General features: G+C 36.2%; 1 protein-coding gene across 14 annotated transcripts in view; it reads right to left on the bottom strand.

Annotated features, from left to right (window-relative positions):
- The window catches only part of MYO3A (myosin IIIA), a 285,436-nt gene that overhangs the window by 178,099 nt on the left and 83,075 nt on the right, over positions 1–24,262 (bottom strand). For 13 of the 14 annotated variants that reach the window (XR_612315.3, XM_008974870.3, XM_003821407.4 and 10 more), the window contains 4 exons: positions 23,661–23,737; positions 18,927–19,072; positions 16,489–16,554; positions 14,048–14,203 (listed from right to left, as the gene is read on the bottom strand). Coding sequence is in view for 13 of the 14 variants with exons in the window: in XM_008974870.3 (XP_008973118.1) it covers positions 14,048–14,203; positions 16,489–16,554; positions 18,927–19,072; positions 23,661–23,737 (445 nt within the window). In the remaining variant the exon portion in view is untranslated. The remainder of the gene's footprint in view (positions 1–14,047; positions 14,204–16,488; positions 16,555–18,926; positions 19,073–23,660; positions 23,738–24,262) is intronic. The other variant, XM_063607303.1, reaches the window with a different exon arrangement.

The raw sequence follows: 24,262 nt of genomic DNA, 5'->3' as shown, positions 1-24,262 counted from the left end.
TGCATTTATTATTATTTTTGCATCTCTCTGGTATATTAACTTCGGAAACAAAAGATAACATTCTATTTATAGCATTCTGGTTTTGGTAGTGGTACTTTCATTTACAAAATATAGTAATTCTCAATTGCTGAAAATGTCAAATCCTAGAAAATGCAGCATCCCTCCAAGTGATGTTAACATCGTTCTTGAACAATTGTTGGCTGAAGATTCATTTGATGAATCTGATTTTTCCAAAATAGACAATTCTGATGATTCAGACTATTCTAATGTTAGTTCTGTTTTGAAATAACTCCAAGAAGAGTTTTTATATATTTTATTTTCACATTGAAAATCAGTCAGATTTGCTACAGTCTCAAAAAACATGTTTATGTAAAATTAAATGAGCAATAGCAGCAAGCTGTATTTAAAAAAAAAAGCAGGAAAAGCGTTAAACAATATGATACTAAACAACCAATGGGTCAATGAAGACATTAAGAAGGAAATTGAAAAAATTCTTGAAATAAAAATTATAATGAAAGCACAACATACCAAAACCTATGGAATACAGTGACAGCAGTAATGGGAGGGAAATTTATAGCTATCAGTGCTTACATCAAAAATAAAAAAAAAAACTTCAAATAAACAACCTAATGATGTATGCAAGAGCTAGAAAAGAAAGAGCAATCTAAACTCAAGATTAGTAAAAGAAAAGAAATAATAAAGATCAGAGCAGAAATAAATGAATTTGAAATGAATAAAACAATACAAAAGATCAATGAAACAAAAAGTTGATTTTTTAAAGATAAAGAAAATTGACAAACCTTTAGCCAGACTAAGAAAAATGAGAGAAGACCCAATTAAGTAAAATCAGAATTGAAAAAGGATACATTACAACTGATACCACAGACATTTAAAGGATCTTTGGTAGCTAATATGAGCAAATATACATCAATAAATTGAAAACTTTAGAATAAATTCCCAGACACATACAACCTACCAAGATTGAACCATAAAGAGATCCAAAATCTGAACAGACCAACATGAAGTAATGAGATCAAAGCCATCGTAAAAAGTCTCCCAGCAAAGAAAAGCCTGGGACCCAATGGCTTCACTGCTGACTCCTACCAAACATTTAAAGAACTAATGCCAATCCTCCTCAAACTATTCTGAAAAGTACAGGAGAAAGAAAAGCCTATAGGGCAATATCACAAATGCATCTTGACACAAAAATTCTCAACAAAATACTACCAAACCAAATTCAACTACACATTTTGTAATCCCAGCACTTTGGGAGGCCGAGACAGGCGGATGACCTGAGGTTGGAAATTCGATACTAGCCTGACCAACATGGAGAAACCCTGTCTCTACTAAAAATACAAAAAAAAAAAAAAAAAAAAAAAAAAAAAAAAAAAAAATTAGCCGGGCCTGGTGGTGCCTGCCTGTAATCCCAGCTGTTCAGGAGGCTGAGGCAGGAGAATCGCTTGAACCCAGGAGGCGGAGGTTGTGGTGAGCCGAGATCACGCCATTGCACTCCAGCCTGGGCAACAAGAGTGAAACTCCGTCTCAAAACAAACAAACAAACAAAAACTCATTCATTATGACCAAGTGGGATTTATCCCAGGGATGTAAAGATGGTTCAACATATGCAAATCAATCAATGTGATACATTATATCAACAGAATGAAGGACAAAAACCATGTGAAAAATTAAGCATCAATTTAAACGACAAAAACCCTCAAAAACTGGATTTTGAAGAAACATACCTTAACAAAATAAAACGAACATATGTCAGATCCATAACTAGTATCATACGGAATGGGGAAAAATTTAAAGCCTTTCCTCTAAGACTGGGAATATGAAAAAGATGCCTACTGTTATTCAACATAAGTAGTGAAAGTCCTAGGTAGGGCCATCAGACAAGAGAAAGAAATAAAGGGAGTCCACATTGAAAAGGAGGAAGTCATATTATCCTTGTTTGCAGAGGATATGATGGTATACTTGAAAAAACCTAAACAACTCCACAAGAAAACTATTAGAACTGATAAATCAGTAAAGAGTGAAAAATCAACGTATAAAAATCAGTAGCATTTCTATATGCCAACAACAAACAATCTGAAAAAGAAATCAAGAAAGTAACACCATTTACAATAGCTACAAATAAAATAAAATGCCTAGGAATTAACCAAAGAAGTGACAGATCTCTACAATGAAAACTACATAATTGATGCAAGAAATTGAAGGGGACACCAAAAAATGGAAAGATATTCCATGTTTATGGATTGGAAGAATCAATATTGTTAAAATACCCACACTACCCAAAGCAATCTACAGATTTAATTGCAATCCCTGTCAAAATATCAATGACATTCTTCACAGAAACAGTAAAAACACTGCTAAAATTTATATGGAACCACAAAAGACCCAGAATAGCCAAAGCCATTATAAGCAAAAAATAACAAAACTGGAGGAATCACATTACTTGACTTCAAATTATACTACAGAGGCATAGTAACCCAAACAGCAGGGCACTAGCATAAAAACAGACACATGGACCAATGGGACAGAATAGAGAACCCAGCAATAAGTCCATAAATACGCAGTGAGCTCTTTTTTCACAAAGGTGCTGATATGGCTCTGTGCCCCCACCCAAATCTCATGTTGAATTATAATTCCTAATGTTGGGGGGAGGGACCCTGTGGGAGGTGATTGAATCATGGGGGTGGACTTCCTCCTTGCTGTTGTCATGAGATCTGGTTGTTTGAAAGTGTGTAGAATTTCCCCCTTGACTCTCTCACTCCTGACGCCATGTGAAGATGTGCTTGCTTCCCTTTCGCCCTTCCACCATGATGGTAAGTCTCCTGAGGTCTTCCCAGTCATGCTTCCTGTACAGCCTGAGGAACAGTGAGTCAATTAAACCTCTTTACTTCATAAATTACCCAGTCTCAGGTAGTTCTTTAGAGCAGTGTGAGAATGGTCTAATACAGGTGCCAAGACCATACAGTGGGGAAAAGACAATCTCTTCAATAAATGGTGTTGGGAAAACTGGGTATACATATGCAAAGGAATGAAACTAGATCCCTATCTCTCACCATATATTAAAATAGATTTGGAAGTATCTATTTAAAAATTTAGAACAAAATTTCAAAACCTTTATCTCAAAAAATCTTCCATGTTAATTGGTTCTCCAATTTTTTTTCTCACAGTAAGTAATAAATAGCTAAACACACTATTGTGTCTATTGAACATATAAAGCCAAATCAAGGCATTCTATTTCAGATCTCAACCCAAACTCTTCAATTCAAAATAATATAAATTTATTGAGCACTTACTACATGCAAAGTACTAGACTCAGCACTGGAGACATAAATGATTAAGATTTGTAAAATACAGATGCATGTAACTATCCACAAAATGCTGGTGACTGCTAACGTTGTACAGGTGCTTCATGCTTTTTATTTCATTTCATTTATCCTCTCACCTTTACCAGATAGGTGTTATTGGTGTCCTCATTTTATAAACAGGTTGTAACTGTGTCTAAGAGAGGTTCAGTAACTTGTACAGAGTCACAAAATTAGTTCATGGCAAGACTAATAGACGGCAGGATTGGGACTCTATCCCAGGTGTGTCTAACTGAAGTAAGAACAAAGTGATGTATGACCACAGAGGAAAGGAAGTGTAAACACATACTTGTAACTTCTGGGAAAGGTTTCTCAAAGGTGCCAACAGTTGGAGACTGGTTTTAAGTATATTCCCAAGAACAGAATGAAGGTGGGTGAGATTTCAAGGAGAGAACACTCCATGAGCCAAAATGGAGAGGAATGAAGATGCATAGCAGGTTCAGCAACCAGCAAGTGGCCCCAGGGGCTACAGTATGGGTGGATCCACAGGGAGAGATGAGCAAGTTGGTCCTTTTAGGAACACTTACTGTCATCAGCAACTTGTGATGGGAGCCACTGGCGACTTGTCATTTTAAGCCTAAATGAAACTAAAGACTGAAAAGTAGATCACGTAGAGCACACAAAATAACAGGCTAAAAAAAGTCTAAGAGTGCAGTACAACTTACAGTATTAATTACTAGAGAAAATGGTCCAGGCCTTTTTTTCACTGAATGCAGTTTTGTTGGCCCCTGCTGAGAGCTTGGCTACTAATAACATAGGCAAACTCCAAAACTCGTCATAGGCATGAGAGACTCTTTCCAAAAGAAATGAAAACATCACTATGTTGATGATTGTCAACACCCATATCAATATGTCATTAAATCTAGTTCCTAAATTATTATTTCCCAAACATTTCAAGGATAAGTTAGATACCCATCTTAAACTTAGTTGTTTCCACACTCTGTATCCTTAATTCAATTAAAAAATAGTCTTAGGGGGCTGGGCACAGTGGCTCACACCTGTAATCCTAGCACTTTGGGAGGTCGAGGTGGGCAGATCATGAGGTCTGGAAATTGAGACCATTGTGGCTAACACAGTGAAACTCCGTCTCTACTAAAAAAGAAATACAAAAAAAATTAGCCGGGCGTGGTGGTGGGCGCCTGTAGTCCCAGCTACTTGGGAGGCCGAGGCAGGAGAATGGTGTGAACCCGGGAGGCAGAACTTGCAGTGAGCCAAGATGGCGCCACTGCACTCCAGCCTGGGCGACAGCGGGAGAATCCATCTCAAAAAAAAAAAGTCTTAGGGAAAACATGAACAAAGATTCCTTGACCATTGAATATTCTACTTAGTAATGCAAACTCTAACTGCAGTACACCAAAGAAATAAAATAAAATTTAAGTGTAAATGCCCATTGTGAGTAAACCATACAAAGTGGCTCAAACAAAATCTGTCCATCAGTTTTGTGACCGCCAACTTCTGACACCAGTGAGGAAAAGAGAAATTAGTAAAAGAGCTAGTCTGAAAAATCATTATACTTGACTTACAGCTTTGTTGGCTATTGTCTCAGAAGGCAGGATTCAATTTCTCTGGGATTTAGTTTCCTGATCTCTAAAATAAGGATCCACATTCAAAGTTCCTTTCCAGCAATAATAATCTATGATTGTATAATTACTTGGCAGGGGGGAAAGTGGTATGATAAAGACAGGAACTGAACTAGTATTCAGCACAAGTGGGCAGACTGCATGATGGTTCTTCACGCTGTTTCATTTTGAAGCAACAATGTAACTTATTCTCAGAATTATTTACAACTTTTTTGTAGTATCAGCAACTGCTTCTTCTTTACTCGAATTCCTTTATTTAGTGCTACTTAGGAGCAGTGGTACTTACAATGGCCTTCTCGAGGGAATAATTATTCGATTGCCTATTCCTTTTAAAATTCCTGGAGACCACGTTAAAAAGCCATTTAGTTTTTATTCTGGGAGCTTTTCTGGAAGAGGAAGTACTGAAGACTGATATAAGGAAATATTTAAGACAGGAAAGGGTAAGTTATTATTTCTTTTCCAAATTTCCTGGTCCTAGAGGGATCCTTGCTATATTCCCCAGCTTTATCTGTTTCTTCCTGAGTTGTCCATCTTGGATGTACACAGCTACCAGTATATTCCTTTACGAGACCTTTCCTTCTAGCACTGACAGGGACAATTCCTTTACTTTTTATTTTAGCCAAGATAAGATGGGAATTTTCTAAAATAAAATCTTACTTAGAATATAAGCACAAATGATGTGTGCGCACACACACACACACACACTTCATGTAAAAAAACCACAAAAACATAGAAACAAATAAATGTCCACATATATTAAATATACACCAATATTAAATATATATCAATATATTAAATATATAAATATCCAGACACTAGCCCGTCTTGCCTATTACACCTTATTAAATACATAATTTTGAAGCAAATTCATCATCCTTTCAACACTGAAGATTCAATATCAGCCTTTGTTAGTATTATTAATATAATTATCTTTATGTGAACTGTAGCTCCTTTTCTATTTTTTTCTAGACTAGCGACTAGATCTGGTCATAGCAAATGGCCATGTATTTTAATGATGGAGCTATCATTATCCAGTTTCTTGATTCATGATAGATTCCTATCTGAATAAAAGCAAACTCTAGGTTATCTTGTTTTCAGAACGGTGCTCTCCTGTTTCTAATTTTAATTTGAGATACAGTCTTTACTTCATCTATGGAGCCATGAGAATCGACTTACACTGAACTAGGTGAAGAAAAATACTCCTGTCTGGGTCCCTAGCTTGAGTGGGCTGCTGTAGACAGTGGCGTTGCCATCCTGGCAGTCCAAGGCAGGGGTTGGGATTCAAGTGTCCGTAATAAGGGCTGGGCACTCACTCTTGTGTAATGGAAGATGGCAAAAGGACAAGACCCAATTAAGCACATTTAGAGATAGATGATAATTAAACATAGTTGGGACCAACTCCCCCTACCTTCAAAAAAATACCATATTTTAAAGTTAAAAAGAAACATATGAGAAAATGGTCATACTGGGAACAAGCAAAATGAATCCAAAATTATTGCTGTAGTCTGCCTTGGTGTATCCATAATTTACCTTTTAGAACCAACAAAAGGGACACAGGTGGCTTAAGAGCTGGCGATGGGGTACTCCCCACTGTGGGCTGTCGTGGACACAGGTCAAACCTCTCAGTCTGACTTTCAGTGCTCTCAGTGGTCTGGTCTCTGTATACCTCTCCAAACCTATTTCTGGGTTTTCCCCTTACAGCTTGATTAAATGCTTGCCTTTCTGTCAGTTTATCTCCTTGATTTTATGATTTTGCTCAGGCTGTTTCTCCTGCTATAACGTTCATCTTGTGATAACTCTATTTTCACATGATTCAGTCCAGTTTATCCCTCATGGTGCTGATTCAAAGGCGACCTCCTGGATAAGCCCTCCTGCCCCTGCTAGTGGAAATGGGATTGAAACTTTGTATAATGGTTATTTATGTGCTTGTCTTATCCTGTTTACTAAAAAGTTAGCCCCAGAGCACAGGCTCTATAAAGGATTCAGCTGTCAGACCTCTGTGTAGAACCTTTATCCAGACCTTTATACAATGGCCTCAACAAATGTTGAGACAACATGGATGTCATCTCAATCCGCAATTTCTAGGGTAGCAAAGATTATAACACAATTGGTGTTGAATGGGATCGTAAGAAATTTAGTCCTGGTTTGGACTGAAAATGAAAAGTAGGAGAGAGGAAAAGGCTAAGATAATCCCTGGATTTCTGGTTGGCATAATGAGATAAGTGGTGGTGTCATTAATAAGAAAGGGAACAGCTGGGTGCGGTGGCTCATGCCTGTAATCCCAGCACTTTGGGAGGCCGAAGCAGGTGGACCACGAGGTCAGGAGTTTGAGACCAGCCTGGCAAAGATGGTGAAACCCCATCTCTACTAAAAAAACAAAATACAAAAATTAGCCGGGCACAGTGGTGGGCTCCTGTAATCACAGCTACTCAGGAGGCTGAAGCAGGAGAATCACTTGAACCTAGGAGGTGGGAGTTGCAGTGAGCCGAGATCGTGCCACTGCACTCTAGCCTGGGTGACAGAACAAGACCTTGTCTCAAAAAAATAAATAAAATAAAATAAAATAAGGGAACAAAGAACACAGATGGAATACCATAAGTTTAATTTTGGACATGTTGAGTTTGAAGTATCTTTCAGTCATGTGGAGATGGGAATTGAAAACATAGTTGTTAGAAAAGCAGTGGGGATAGCATTTTTAAAGTCTCATGTGTTAAGGAAAAGCCTATGTGTTCCAAAGGGTGAATAATTCTCATCATGACATAGTCACAGCCATTAAAGAAAAATTATCTTGCCCAGAAAATAGAATATAAAATGGAGTCATGCATTGTGCCACATGGAAGGAACCCTATTATTACTTCCTATTTATTTTTTTGTTTTCTCTTTTCATTGTTCTGTTTTGTAAAATCAAAATCCTATTTGAGCGAATTTACATTACATAAAGTCCCACGCCTAATAAGGAATTGACAGCTTGGGCTGTGTGTTTTTTTTGTTTTTTTTTTGTTTTTTTGAGACGGAGTCTCACACTGTCGCCCGGGCTGGAGTGCAATGGCATGATCTGGGCTCACTGCAACCTCCACCTCCCTGGTTCAAGCGATTCTCCTGCCTCAGCCTCCCAAGTAGCTGGGATTAGAGGTGCCTGCCACCACACCTGGCTAATTTTTTGTATTTTTAGTAGAGACGGGGTTTCACTATGTTGGCCAGGCTGGTCTCGAATTCCTGACCTCGTGATCCACCCGCCTCGGCCTCCCAACGTGCTGGGATTACAGGCGTGAGCCACCACACCTGGCCGGTACTTTTAACACTGATTGGATGGTCAATTTTTAGTTTGTCTTTCGTTAATCCTTCCACATATGTCTCAAATATGCCTTATATTCTGGCCTGAAAACCACAGATGCTGGGACAAGTGGACTAGCTGCAACAGCACCACAAATTCAGCCAGTATTTTTGGTCTAAGAAACCAAAATTAGTAAGAAAAAGGAGTTACTAAATCCTTTTTATTTCTATGAAATTATATGCAAAATATAACAATCTATAAATATCAAAGGTAATTGCCACTAGCATATTGAGAGCATCAAGTAAAATATTAAAGTTATTTTGCATTGTATATAGAACACAAAAGAAATTTAAGATGTTAGCATGTTAATAATATGACTTTCAAAAAAAGGAAGTTTTAATTTGGAATTTGTTATTTAAGTAGATGCTAGGTTAGATATTTTCTTTATTTATGAGGAATGACAATCATAGCTTAAATAATTTTTTAGGCAAACGTTCAAGATATATAAAATAAAGAATTGTAGGAAGTGTTAACTATTCCACACAGGAGGTAGATGTGGTGGCTTGTGCAAGTAAGCTCAGCTACTCAGGAGGCTGATGCAGGAGGATCACTTGAGCCCAGAATTTTGAGGCCAGCCTGAGCAACAGTGAGACCCTGTCTCTAAAATAAAATGAAATAGAATAAAAAATATTCCATATAATGGCTATCCACCTGTTGCTTCAGCAGCTCAAAAATACCCTTCTGCTGTGGGGAAGAAATTTCAAAATGGTTAGCAGGTAGGACTCTGCCTCTCACATAGAAACTGGAAGTGAGCTGAGACCAAGTGTCTTTCACCACCTACTTTCACCTACAGTGTGGGCCTGTGACCTACATGTGGGCGATCAGATAGTCCAGTATGGAACTTAGAACCTCAAGGATGCAACATAAAGCTCAAAGTCAGTTTACAAATATTTTGAGTGGGTTGTAGCATTCAAGAAACTAGTGTCATTGCAGGCAATGTTAGAGAAAGGTGGGTGGTTTTCAGTGGCAGCCTTTTAGCTGGTGATTCTTGAGGAAGGACAGTTGAAGCTGCCTGCTTTCATGACTAAACCTGGCTCTCTCCCATCCTCTCCATTCTCTGAGCCATCCAATATTGTCCGCTAAACTGCTTTACTTTTTAAGTGGGCTTGTATTGTTTTACTCAAGAATTCTGAATAGCACATTTCAGTTACAAATGACTTTTATCTATTTCCATTAAATCAGATAGTCAACTGTTTAAAAATACTGGATTCATAAGAAAAATTTTCTTTCAAAATATTTTATAACTAGAGTTTCTCCCAATTTAGTCTGCCTTCTAACATTGTCAATTTTAACTCGTGTGAAAAAAGCTTTCCCGTTTTTTGAGGAGTGTATTACAACGTGGTCTTAATTCTTCAGAATAGTTGAATAAGTTAGAAAAGTGATGTGTTTTATATTCAGGTCTTGACTTAAAATAGAAAGTTCTCATATCCATTCCATAGTATCTCCCAACACTCCACCTCTCCCCAACAAGGAAGTTTATATTCAGTTTGTATTCAATTTATATTAGGACCATTTTCTTTAAAGCTGAATCTTTAATTTTTAAAAAATTATCCTGCCAAGTACATACCTTCAGTTCTAAAGGATAACATCATGTACAAAGAGAAAAATGTCAGCTTTGAGTTAGCTATGTTGATTTAATACAATCAGATTTTTTGATCCATTTTACCAACATCAAAAACTGTGACAAATCAAGTTATTTTTCATGATCTTCAAGAAGACAGCTTTTGTTTAATGTGTTGCCAGTGGCATAACCAAGCCTCTTTTCTTTTGCCTGAGTATGTCTCACACTTTGGGACTAGTGTGAATATGAATGCTGAGGGCAGGATAATCTTCCCTCCTCCTTGAACTAAGATCCATGGTCAGGAGAGTGTTGTGGGTAAAGATTCAAGTTCAACTCCCACCTCTTCCAAACATACGTTTATAAAAAATAAAATATTTCTTACACGTTAAAAAATAAAATTAAAAAGACAAAGATATTTTCTAAAACAAGATGAGCATTAGAGAGGACCTAACGGAGCAAACAAAAGCACCAGGTAAGAGGGCAGAAACTATAGGCTGATTCAAAGTCTGGCACCAAAAACGGGAAAAAGAGGCCTGGAGAGTAAAGGAACTAAAACACACATTCACAATGAAGGCCTTGACCAAGGTGCCGTGGGAAGAATGGGGCTGAGTGTGGGGTCCCTTGCCTGGGAAAAAGATTGAAAAAACTGCCGCTTCTTCCTTTTATATGGAGCCAGGTGCTTGAGATGGCAGGATGGAGAGACATAAGATCTACTTCCCACTGGCTCAGCAACTAGATCTGCAATTTCCTTCAAATCACAATGGGCCCTGGGGAATCTTGAAACCAGATAATGGCAAAGGCAAAACCCTCCAAATAGAATGCAGAAGGAAATAAAAACCAAAATAAAAAACCTCCCACTCAAGATGAGAAGGCAAACTAAAATTCTGAACCCTAGACTAAGGAAACCAAATATTAAATAAACAAATGAACTCAATAATCAGGACAATTCACCTGTGTTGAAATGCAAATCTGAGAGTTACTGTTAAAAAGTATGTTTAAGATCAAAGAGAAAAAAAGTGGAATTACATTCCCCCAAAAGAAAAAATGAATAGCTAGATATAAAAAGTCAGATATGAAAAGAGTGGTTAACAAAAAACCACTCACCAATTTATATAAGAAATTATATAAATGAAAACTATAGATATTGATGTATAATAGATATCAGCATGAAAAAAATATTGGTATGTAAGATATCTAGACTAGGCCCAGTTCTATGAGAAAATTAGTGAATTGGGAAACAATTTTGAAGAATTCATTCAGAATATAGCAGAGATTGATAAATGGGTGACAAACATGACAGAGAAATTGCAAGACGTGAGGTAAAATAGGAGATTCCAACATTTATGTCTCAGAAATAAAAAGTGAAAAGAATGAGAGAGGATCAATATTTAAAAGAACAACTGAAAAATTTCCATAACTGAGTACATCATGAATTCTCATACTGAAAGCATATTCTGAATTTTTAACAGGATAAACAAGACTACATCTTGTGTCTCAGAATCAGAAAGTGTTGAGTATAACACTGTGCCCAATAATCACTGAAACTTACAGCACAAGCATGAGAATCTAAATACTGTGTAGTGCAACCATTCTCACGATGTTTGAACATTGGGAGACAATTATTCATGGGTCTCTCAAATTTCTGCATGTCTTATATTAGCTTTTGTTCCAGACTATATTTTCAATAATGTTTGTATAGCAAACAGCCTTGGAAATTAAAAATACTAGGACAGATGGAAATTTTATCTGGTGTCCAGGATGGTAAAGATAATGTTTCCTCCAAGGCAAAATTTGGGCAAGCATGCAAGCAGCCCCTTGAAAAGATTGGAGTTTCCCAAGTTCAGGATTTCCCAGTTATGAGGCAAGCCAAGTGTGGACACAACATCCACCTATTCCACATTTCCCCTAGGACTCTAGGGGGCAAGGAGAACCAATGTGAACATAAACTCATGCTGTCAGCTCAGCAATGAGTAGTAAAGTCTTTTGTCTCTCATCCATGAATCTTGTGTCTTCTACCAGCATTCATGAAACTGTGGAAAGCCAAATTGTGAGCTTGCAGGTAGGGTAATATCTCATATCCTTCACAGTTCTTGACATTGAACATCCTACACAATGTGAATACACTTCAATTTCTGTTTATTTTGATTATTGGTTGTCTGTTTCGGGAAGAATGAGGTTGCAGCAGATTATGAAACTACATTTACACAAAGATAAAAAGATGGGCATGGATGACCCATGATTATCTCCTCATTATAAACTACATATCTGCTTCTTTCTTTTGTCACTTAATTCTTCCTCATTAAAGGTATATCAGGTCTGTCTCTGCAGCAAGGCTGTAAACTCAAACAGGCAAGGATTATTATCTCCCAAGATCATCCACAATCATTAGTCCATTTACTCCTGTGAATTAAAGCTTGGGCTTTAAGATCAGAATTTGAATCCTTGCTAAGTCATTTATTTCCTGTGCAGCCTTGTGCAAGTTAATTAACCTCTGCAAACTTCAGTTCTTTTCAGCTATGAAAATGGGTTATCATAAAATATTTTCCTCAGACTTGTTGTAAAATCACATGAGATAACATAATAAAGTCCTAACACAAAATCTGGCACATAGTAGGCATTAAACAAATGGGAATTAAATGTGTACATTCACAACAGGAATTCAAATAAGTAATGTCCTATTCACTTCTTCCAACTCCCTAAATAGTGATATGTCTCTGGGATGAAACAAATAGGATTCTCAAGAATAAAGTGAAATTATAATTTAACTTTAATAATTTTTTGACTTAATAGTACTATCTATAGAAATTTATCTTAAGAAAACAGTAAGAGATTAATGTACAACTGTTCATTACACAGTTACTTGAGAGAGTAAAAACAATTAGTAACTACCAAAATGTATGGGATTATTTAAATTAATCATTAAATTGTCAGGCAAGGGAATGCTATCTAGCCATTAAAATGTTGTGTTAGAAGAATGTTTAATTATATGGATATTCACTATTCAGTGAAAGAAGACAGTCTCTGCGACACATATAATACTATTCCAATTTTGTTTTAAAAATGTTTTAAAATGTTTGGCTGGGCGCAGTGGCTCATGCCTGCAATCCTAGCCTTTTGGGAGGCTGAGGCAGGTGGATCACTTGAGTTCAGGAGTTCGAGACCAGCCTGGGCAACATGGCAGAACCTCGTCTATACTAAAAGTACAAAAATCAGCCAGGCATGGTGGTACATGCCTATAGTCCCAGCTACTTGGGGGTCTGAAGAAGGAAGATCACTTGAACCCAGGAGGTTGAGGCTACAGTGATCAGAGATGGCACCACTGTACTCCAGCCTAGGAGACAAAGTGAGACCCTGTCTCAAAAAAAAAAAAAAAAAAAAGTATATCCAACAAGAAGAAGATATTAAAAGGTTACAGATTAAAATGTTATACTTGATTATTTTTCCATTGTATATTTCTCTCTGACTTTTAAATTTCCTAAAATAAACTTATATACTATTTAAAATCCCAATAGGATGTACGAAGATATTTAAAATGATCTTTAAATATAATTTAACCAGGGAAAATGAACAAATAATAGTGTCAAAAGGTCTTTCAAGTTTTATGGTTTTTTTTAAATCCCAAATCTAAGATATCTTACTTTATAGAAAAGCAGAAAATACAAGAAAACATATACCAATACAAAAATGATCTTTTGAAGTTTACATTCTTTGTTCTTACAAAGTTGTTTAAAAAGTGCAGCCTGTCACGCCTCTAATGCCAGCACTTTGGGAAGCCGAGGTGGGCGGATCACAAGGTCAGGAGATCGAGACCATCCTGGCTACACAGTGAAACCCTGTCTCTACTAAAAATACAAAAAATTAGCCAGGCATGGTGGCATGGGCCTGTAATCCCAGCTACTCGGGAGGCTGAGGCAGGAGAATCGCTTGAACCCGGGAGGTGGAGGTTGCAGTGAGCCGAGATCGTGCCTCTGCACTCCAGCCTGGGCAACAGAGCAAGACTCTGTTTCAAAAAAAAAAGAAAGTGTTGCCTGTAATTTTACCAATATTGAGATGCATTTCAACAGGTGACATTCACTTTTCATGTAAGTCCCCATTACCTCCAAATTTTATTCACCTTAAAAACTAATACATTGTTAAACTGTTCAAAATCTTTCAATAATCTCTGGATTTTGGAATCAAGATATTATTTGATTACCTGGCCTTTTCTGTGCCTCCCATGCATTGATGGATGCCAATGAATTCCATTAGTTGTTTTTGTAGCATCACATCTTTGCCCTCAATTTGAGTAATGAATTTATGCTGTAAAAGTTCTGACACTGTTGGACGCTTTTCATAATCTTTAGTCAAGCACCTGCACTGGCAAAAAAGAACAAGCAATTATTAGATAAGTTAGAGTTTTGAAACTATTATTCATATTCCTAAAAATTAATCTAACACACGAGAGCGATGCTCCTCATAAATGCTCAACCCAAGCTTAAAATATATTAATTGCAATTTTTAATCTCTCAAAAATAGCTAACTGCAATATGATGAAACAAATGTTTGTGAAAGTGCACACATCTGTGAGTGATTAAGCTGCAGTGATACCAACTTTCAACTAAATACCACTTCTGTCGTCTCCCAGTAAGGATTATTGCATAGTGATAATTAAAATGTCTCCACTGCAAAGTCTCCTTTACAAGTCAGTAGCTGCAGATAAATGACAATGAAGTCATTATAGTTTTAATGCTTATCTAAAATTAAAACAAACAATGCAGTTTCCCTTCACAAATGCTTTTAAAGGCTTCTCAATTGATCTGTTTCTTTCTATGTGATAAAACTGCTAACCCATTTGAGAAGGCCACTCAGTTAAGGATGTTTAAATTCCATGTCAATAAGTATTTTTTGAGGTCATACAGCAGATGTACTAATGCCTGTTGTACCTCTTGATAGGTTCAACCAGAGCATATTCATGAGAAAGGATAGGACTAGTGAGAGCACCTGAAACAACAGCACAGGAGGAGCATTTGAACAAATGTAGAATGTTTAACCAGCTGTGACAGCTGACTTTGAATATGTAAAAGAAGGATTCAAGTAGTTTTCAGTGGTCGCAAGGGGTAAAAGAACTAGAATTGGTTGGTGGAATCAAGAGAGAAACAGCTTTCAGATCAGTCTAAGGAAGAACTTTTTAAGAGTGAGGCTTATCAAAGTAGAATGAGCTGCATTGGGAAATACTATTTTGATTGGAGATATTTAAGTATTGATTGGACAGCCACTGAGTACACATGTTTGAGAAGGGTTTAACCTCTGGATATAAACTTGGGCTGTACAACTTTCCAAGACCCCTTTAACCTTGCAATTCACAGAGTCTACTATTATGAGAAAACTGGGCTGTCATTTGGGGACATTAAAAAAAAAGAAAAAAGCATAAAAAGATGAAACTCATGCCTTGGCTTGAGTAGTGCCATTTCTAATCGGTATTATGATAATTAGGCAATTTATTTCATTGAGCTTAACCAAAAATATATTTCCCCGGAATGCTAAAATATGCTAAGGAATAAGAATGCCAGTGTCTAAAAAATAAGAACAAGTGCTCTTAGTTTTCCGTTAATTTAACAGAATGCATTAATTTCTGACATCTGTAGTAATTGTATCTATGTATTCAGAAGAGGCACATATGAAATTATTTTATTCATGTAAAACTTTATCAAATCTTTAATGTGTACTAGGCACTCTGCTAGACACTGGAGTTACTCCACTAGACACTGGAGTTACAGTGACAAGTAAGGCACATTCAGTGCCCTAGAGTTGCTTACTGTCTAGTTATAGAGAAAGATGTCAAAACAGGTAAGCTAAATACAACTGGCAATGTTACTAGAGGAAGACAAATCAAATCAATAGCAACCAGGACAGAATACTAACTGCTTGGCAGAAACCAGGAAATGTTTCTCAGAGGGGAAACTGCAAGAAATACGTCAGACACTAAGTTCCATTGAGGATCTGTGTGGAAGCATCTACAACTCCATAAGCAAAGGAGAAATATGATCCTTTTCAGACAAGCAAATGCTAAGGGAATTCACTACAACCAGGCCTGCCTTATAACAGGTCCTGAAGGGAGTGCTAAATATGGAAAGGAAAGACCATTACTGGCCACTACAAAAACACACTTAGGTACATAGACCAGTGACACCATAAGCAGCCACACAAACAAGTCTGTATAACAACCAGCTAACAACATGATGACAGGATCAAATCCACACATGCCAATACTAACATTGAATGTAAACAGGCTAAATGCCCCAATTAAAAGACACAGAGGATAAAGATGGATAAAGAAGCGAAACCTAATGGTATGCTGAGACCCATCTCATATGAAATGACACCCATAGGCAAAACATAGGCGAACAGAAGAACATGACCATTGATTATAAAGGGTCCACAGAAGCATAGCTATTGATAAGTGAAGAAACATGACCCTAAGGCCATTATCTGAGCAATGATAAATTCACCCAACATTTAAAAGACACTACAGATGCTTCCTTTGAAGAAAATAATATAAATCTCTGGGGCTGTTTAACAGATAAGAAGAAATAGGAGGAGATTTAGTTATAGCAGGAGGGAATATCTTTGGTTTTTTAAAAGACTGTTTTTACTCACTTGCTTATGAAGTCATTGAATTCTGCTGACCATAGCTCAGGCTGCCTTAGTTTTGGGGGTGGATTCCTAGAAAAGTAAGAATCAATGTTGGATTCTGTATATTGGTCAGTCAGTGTAAAATGAGAGGCAGAGCCAGATAGACTAATGCAATCCTAGGTTCTGCCAGTTGTAATCAAGGATTCCATCTTTTCCCAATTCCAAGACAGATAAATCGTTACTCATCTTTCTTTATAAAAAATGACACGGTCTTTGTTTCTCTGAAAGCACTTAACATATGACCCGATTTTTCCAACTGTTATTTTTTTTTCTTTTAAAGAGTCTTCTTGCTTTTACTTAGCTCTAGGGGGAAACATCAATACTTAACAGAATAGAAACAATAGATGCTGGGGAAAGGTATTTTTTTCTTATGAGTCCCAATGAAGTCTCTGAGGAACATCCAGGGAACACAGAAGTGGCCTGTTTGGAATATGGAGGAAGGTGTGCCAGGGAGTCGCACAGTAGAATGCCCTTATGAGTTGTTGTTCTGTTGTTACTGGACACACGGCAGGAAACATGTTACAAAGTGTCAAGGAACTGAAAAATACTATTAGCGATAAAGCTGTGAATACAACTTTAACAATTTTATTAATTCCTTTCAGTTTAAGCTGAACAAATATATTTTTTGGCACATTCGTTGAATACAAAGGAACATCATTTGAAAATGAGGCTGATCTAACTCTGTAATCAAGCAACATTGATCAACCATGATAGTCGAATTTGCTGAAGTGCTGCTTTATGTTAATTCTAACAGCTCTTTGTTTTCATTAGTGAAATGGAAATACTTTGTCTTCAGTTCTGCATTACTCCTTAAATAGCTTATAATGAAATTAATGTACAGTTTGTACAGGCTCATTAAAGAAAAGTGCAGCTACTCATCTACCCCAGATCAGGACTAAGCTCATTTCACAATCCTTAGGACAATTTGAAGATTGCTAATTTGCACATTAAAAGAAGTAATTCTTTTCTCCAGAAACATTGTTTTGTTTCTTGTCCTCCTGAAAATTTCCTTTCATGAGATTTATTGGCTTGCTTTGAATAACAAAGTTTGGATTATTTCAGAACACTCAGAACTGGGTAGCTTTTCAGATCCCCTTTTTCTCCATATTACCATAGTCAGTATTCTTGGAATTCCACTGCTGGTAGACGTAATTAAGAAATAACTAAGATGATGCAGTTTCTAGAATTACTTTGCACATTGCCTGTTACCTAGGTACAATATCTATCAACAGTGTCATCCTTCCTTCATGTGGCATTATCACCAAGAGTAATAACATCAGACTAAATATGATGGTTTAATCCACAATTAAAACAGCTAAGGCAGTACAGAACTTCACCTTACATACTGAATGACAATAGGAGTTAGAAACTACAGATTTTTTTCCTGCTTTCTTCAAAATTAATGAAATGTCTTGGATTTAGTATAGAGGTTTTCCATTCTTTTCCATAATGTTGTTTCTCCACTTAACAAAATAAGCAGTATGTAAAGGATGATATATAGCCAAGGTATTATAATTTAGAACATCTAGACAGGACAAGAAATTCAAAGGCAAAATTAAAAATGAATTCAAATGTTTTAGTCTTATAATAATTTAGTTAGATGCCAAATATTCTAATGTTTTGGAACCCTGTCACCACAGGCTCTGGCTGTGCACTGCATTATAATTAAGGCAAAATCCTTAAAAAGATATTTAAAAATAACACCTTTAATAAATATAGGCAGTCTTTTCACATTAGTTATCTGAAACATCAAGGGACTAACCGCCACTCATAGAAAATAGTGTTTAAAGAAATTAGTTTATAGGATAGTAGGGGAAAATCTGTTGATACACACATGAAGGAGTGGGGGGCTATGTATGTAGTCAAGTGTTTTCATGGCACCAAAAGAGGTTATTCTTCTAAATTTATTGTTTTATATTAACATATTCAAAATATTAACATGTTTAAAACCATTATTTTCTGGATAAATTTTATATATAATTTTCTAATAATATTATTTTAAAGTTCTGAACAAAGGGAAATCTTAGCAAGTAGTAAAAAATTACTAGATTGGTAGATAAAGCAAAGCAAAACACTTGCACAGGCTATGGACTCTGATGCCTCACTGACTCATTGTGGAATGGATAAAGGGTGGGAGGAACTGCTATTTTCTGAAATCAAATCCTAGCAAAAGAGAGAAAGACACACTGATTGTCAAGAGAAAGCTCTTTTACTTAGACCAGGGAAATGCAACTACTGAACAAATACAATGTCTCAGAAGAAGCAGAATAATATTCCAGGATCTTCTGCTCCCAACTTGTTGGAATATATCTGAACGTCTCCATGAAGAGCATGATGAACACTTGGTGGCTGGAGGAAGTAAATCGGGCTGCAGATACTGGACCCAATGTTAGTCATCTGACCTTGGTATTTTGAAGAGTGCTCTCATGGGATGAAGGTCAGCTAGTGGAGGATCTCCATCACCCAGCTCAATGGCCGTGATACCCAGGGACCAAGTGTCACATCTGGCATCATAAGTGGTATCCAATTGCTGTTCACATGCAATCACCTAGTAGAAAACCACACCATCAAAAGGCGAAATTTGTGACTTTAACAAGCATGTAATAAAATACTTAGAACAAAGCATTAAGTATTTAAACTGGTGAAGTTTGATAGCTATAAGTAAAGACGAAGGCAGTAACTTAGGAGGAGAATAAAAGATCAAATTATGATTGGTAGTAGTATTTTTGTTCTGGGAACAGATAATACCTTAGGAGGTTTAAAATATAAGGGAAGAAGCCTATGAAAAATATTTTTGAAAATATGGAACAAAAAGAGGAAAGAAATCGTGTCCCAAATGGAAAGGGATGGGACCAAATGCACAGCTAAAGATTGGGCAGTGGTAGTCACTCAATAAATGTCTATTGAGGGAATGGGCAAAGATGAAGGCTATGTTTTTGAAGAATTAAAAGTGGAGGAAATAAAGGTAAATATGCTTGAGGGCTGTCTAGTTAGATGGCCTTGGTCTCTACCGGCAACTAGAAGGCAAGGCTACCTAAGGGAGGAATAAGACAAGTTTGGAGGAATGCAAAAGGTTTAAGCCACTAATAAAACTAAATAAAAATAAACCTTGATGTGGTTTTACCAACAGCCTATCTGAGGCCACCCTAAATTGTAAAACTGCAACCAGTTTTAAAACATGTCAGTAATCGAAAGATGTAATTGAGAGTCAAGGAAAAAAGAGGAATTTGTTTTTGTAATTTTATAAGATTGTATTAGATAGAGAAATTATTGCATTGATTACTTCCCAATTTAGTTCTAAATGTGTAAGTACAAATGCAGATTGATTGTGAATGGTAATTATTAACATCAATAAACACAAAAAGGAAATTCAACTTTACATTTTAAGAACCATTTTTTTGCATTTTTAAAATTTTATGTTTTGTACATGCCAACCCACAAGAAAAATAAAAAATATTTTTAGAATGATGGCAGATGTAGAATTGTGTCATTTAAATACAGTACTGTAAAATGATATATAAAGTGAAAAATCTAAGGCCCTTTTAGGAATGATATCTCACCTTCCGACTTCACTTAACATCAGGCTTAACACATTTAAAAAATCCATGTGTGGGCACACTAGAATTCAGTTGGTAACATTTACACCCATGTCATCCAGGAAAGGTGACTACTTCATAAATAAATCTTTATTAATACCTGACACTAATGGGAATGGCAGGAAACAGTTTAGTTATAAGCATATCAGTGTGATTAAAAAGTAAAAAGAAGGCAATGATAAACACAACATATCGGGCAACAGACACTCTTGAGAGGAGCCAAGGAGTTGGAATAGAGGAAGAGATAGAGGCCAATGCATGCTATTGGTAATATTCTGGCTCTGGTGTGGGTGGCAAGTTTATGGGCAAATAAGAAGACCATTAACCAATTCATTTCTAAGTACCTGAAGGACAATAATAAATTACGCATGTGCATATATGTGCATATATATGTCTATATATAAAGAAAGAGAGAATAGTTTCTCAACTAAGAGTTAGTTTGATGGGACATCAACATACACAGTGCTTCTTAACCTTTTCTATGAAAGTATTTTTAATATCACATGAGAGTGAACTGCTGAAATCAGAGAGCACAGCCTGAAGTACTGAGGGAAACAGTAAAGTCCTAAGTTTTACATTAAAAATTCATGTGGCAAATATTCATAGGAATATTGCTCATAATAACAAAAAGTGATAAACACCCAAATGTTCATCAACTGACAAATGGATAATGTGCTCTATACATACAATGGAATATTATTCAACTCTAAAAATGAGTGATGCATTAATACATGCTTCTACATGGATGAACCCTGAAAACATTACACTAGGTAAAAGAAGCCAGACACAGGGCCATATATTGTATGACTCAATTTATTTAAAATATCCAGGCCAGGTGCAGTGGCTCACGCCTGTAATCCCAGCACTTTGGGAGGCCAAGACAGGCGGATCACAAGGTCAGTAGATCGAGACCATCCTGGCTAACACGGTGAAACTCCATCTCTACTAAAAATATAAAAAATTAGCCAGGCGTGGTGGCAGGCGCCTGTAGTTCCAGTCTCTCCTAAAAATATAGAAAATTAGCCAGGCGTGGTGGCAGGCGCCTGTAGTCCCAGTTACTCGGGAGGCTGAGGCAGGAGAATGGCGTGAACCCAGGAAGCGGAGCTTGCAGTGAGCCGAGATTGCGCCACTGCACTCCAGCCTGGGGGACAGAGCGAGAATCCGTCTCAGGAAAAATAAATAAATAAATAAATAAATAAAATATCCAGAAAAGGCCAGTCCACAGAGACAGAAAATAGATTAATGGTTGCTTAGAGTAGGGGAGTTTAGGCAAAGATGAGGAGTGAATGTTAATGAGTACTAGGTTTCTTTGAGGGGGAGCAAAAACGTTTGTGATGATTGTGATGATGATTGCACAACCCTGTGAATATACATTAAAAATCAGAATATTGTATGTGTTAAATGACCTAATTCTATAGTTATACCTTTATAAAGCTGTTAAAATTCAAAAATGCATTCATATGAATTTCTCATTCTGTTGTCTAATATAACTTTGTTTGCTAGAGTGTAAAAATAATGTCTTTTGCCCCATCATTTTTTTCCTAAGGAAAATTATTTTTCAGGATAATACATTATTTCATGAATTTACAGTGTGTGGTCAGAGGATATCTACCCATATAGGCTCAGGTGAATTTATGTCCCAGTTTGCCTTGGACATTCTTGTTTAATGCTTTTAGTCCTAGAATCATAATAAATATCACCCCCTTTCACTCTCCAGGGTGGCCTGGTTTGTATGATAAGTTGTACGGTCACCTACTACAGTCACTAATTCCCTTGTTACCTTCATCCTGGCAGAGGATGTCTTTATGTAACCAGCAAATGCTACTTTTGATATAGAATTTAATTTAAACATGCCAAATCAAGAATTTCACTTTTCAAGTGATAATTGATTTGAACAACCTTGCCTCCTGGGCTCTAAAAACACTGAAATACTTCTATGCCATTGTGGTGAATATATTTATATTTGTTCACCTTATTGCTTTCTAATTCTTAGAAATCTGCTATTAATACCATAGAGTGGTAGATATGGAATATCTTGATTAACTAGAAAGCTGATCATTTAAAATATGTTCTTCAAGGTTAGAAAATACTTATTACAGAGAGATGAATATAATATGAACAAAATCTCAAACATGTATTTCCATGACAGCTTGAAAAAAACTGTAGTGAACCTTTTTTCATGTTTATTATATCCATTAGTTTGCTAAGCCAGAAAGAACTTTCAAGCCCTACTGTGCTACTATAGGTTAAGAATAAAACTGACATCAGAAAAATGACTGTCTAGTAATTGCATATTAATAAGTGTTTTTACTAAATGGAAATTTAAATATTGAATAATGGCTTGTTATAATACATAAACATACAAAACCCATAAAGCTAGGATATTAATTTATAATGATATTATATGTGATATTAATTTATAATGATATTATATGTAATATTATTTATTATTATATTAATATATGCAAACAAAATGCAATATTTGGTATTATAACTAGGTTCTTATTAACTTCTCATTTTTGTAATTTTTTTGTAAGTTTTAAAAACACTAGTAATATATCAGAACAAACTCTAAAGAAACTCTCCTTTGAGATTCTCCTATTCAATTTTTGTTTTTGCTTCTATGACTATACTTTATATTTTTACTCTAAGATATGCTCCCTGGTAAAAAAATTTTTTTAATCCATTGTGGATTTTTTTAAGTTTCTTAAAATACTTCATTCTCTGTCCATATTTTGTACTAAGTTTACATTTTAACTTGTTTTGCAAGTAATAATTAAACAAGTATTCAAATAAAAACAGCATACCAGCATTTAATCCCCAAATTTAATTATAAGATTTGAAAATATTAATATAGTATATTAATTACTTCTCCCTTCACTCCCTAGAAAACTGGAGATAAATAGCAGCGCTTTCCCCAACAGTTGTAGAGAGAGTCTTCAAAAATAAGGGTCCTTCATAAGTGATAAACATAATTAAAAAGATTAAAATCATTAATAGTGATGGGGGGAGAAGATGACTCTTGAAAACTTTTTCCCTCAACTATTTTAGCAGTTTATCTGCAACCTCCCAAAGGTAATGATGTAAAGAATTTATTAAAGCTGAGCATAGCCCCCAGGCAGAGTGACTCAACACAGGAACCTGCCATATGGGTTAATGGACCTGAATCTGATCCCACAAAGGCTAGGGGTTCTGATAATATTATATTTCTACTATAATTTTAAAAGATAATGTAAATATCATTAGTACAGATACACGCTAAACACCTAAATTTAATGAAAAATCAAACCTGGAAGTAGTTTCTTTTTACATCATCTGGTTTACTCATTCCCTCTTTCATTGACTCGTGTTCATTCACAGCCCATTTATTGACCACCTCCCAGGCGCCTCCTCACACATGCAAAATTTTCACATGAAAATAACACAACTGAGAGTTTCTTCTGTTATATTCCAAAATGCTTACAGAGATAGAGTACACATAAAAAGGAAAGTCAAACAGGATCAGCTATTATGTTTGTCTGCCTCAAAACTCTATCTGACCTCAGGAGCCATCCAAAACGGTGTTCCTACGGATGTGTTCCGACGGTGCCAGGTACTGGTGAGCTGTGCAGACACACCTAGAGGAAGAGACAAGACGTACTTTTTTGCATTAATTATTCATATAAAGAGCTTTCAATTGCTATAATCTTTTTTGCAAACTAATATTAAAATTCCATTTCCTCAAACCTGCCAGTGGACCTAGTGTCACATTAAAGGATCCTAAATCAGGATTTCTGCAGAGCCAAAAACCAGAATGGTGCTTCTACTTTCTCTTTCTCAACTCCAAATCCTGCTCCTTCCTAAAGCCCCATTTCAAGTCTTAATTCCCCCATGCTGGCTTTTAATCTGCTCCAATTATACTGATCCCTATTTCTTTCTATCTTCTACATTGTAAACGATTTTACATATTTTGTCATGTAATTGTTATTTGAATGGCGTGCTTCCTCCCTGCCCTCTTCCTGTCCCTGCCCACTAACAAATTCCAGTGAGTTTGAGAATGTCCTATATGGTGTTATGCACATAGTAGGTGACTTGTGAATCTTCATAAAATTATTTTCCATCTACCAACCCTGGGCAAATCATACCTTATCTGACTGGAAGTT

This window comes from Pan paniscus, chromosome 8, assembly GCF_029289425.2.
Source record: "Pan paniscus chromosome 8, NHGRI_mPanPan1-v2.0_pri, whole genome shotgun sequence".
Classification (NCBI taxonomy): Eukaryota; Metazoa; Chordata; class Mammalia; order Primates; family Hominidae; genus Pan; species Pan paniscus.
Note: the sequence above shows the minus strand (reverse complement) of the source record. Positions and strands in the feature narration are given on the sequence as shown.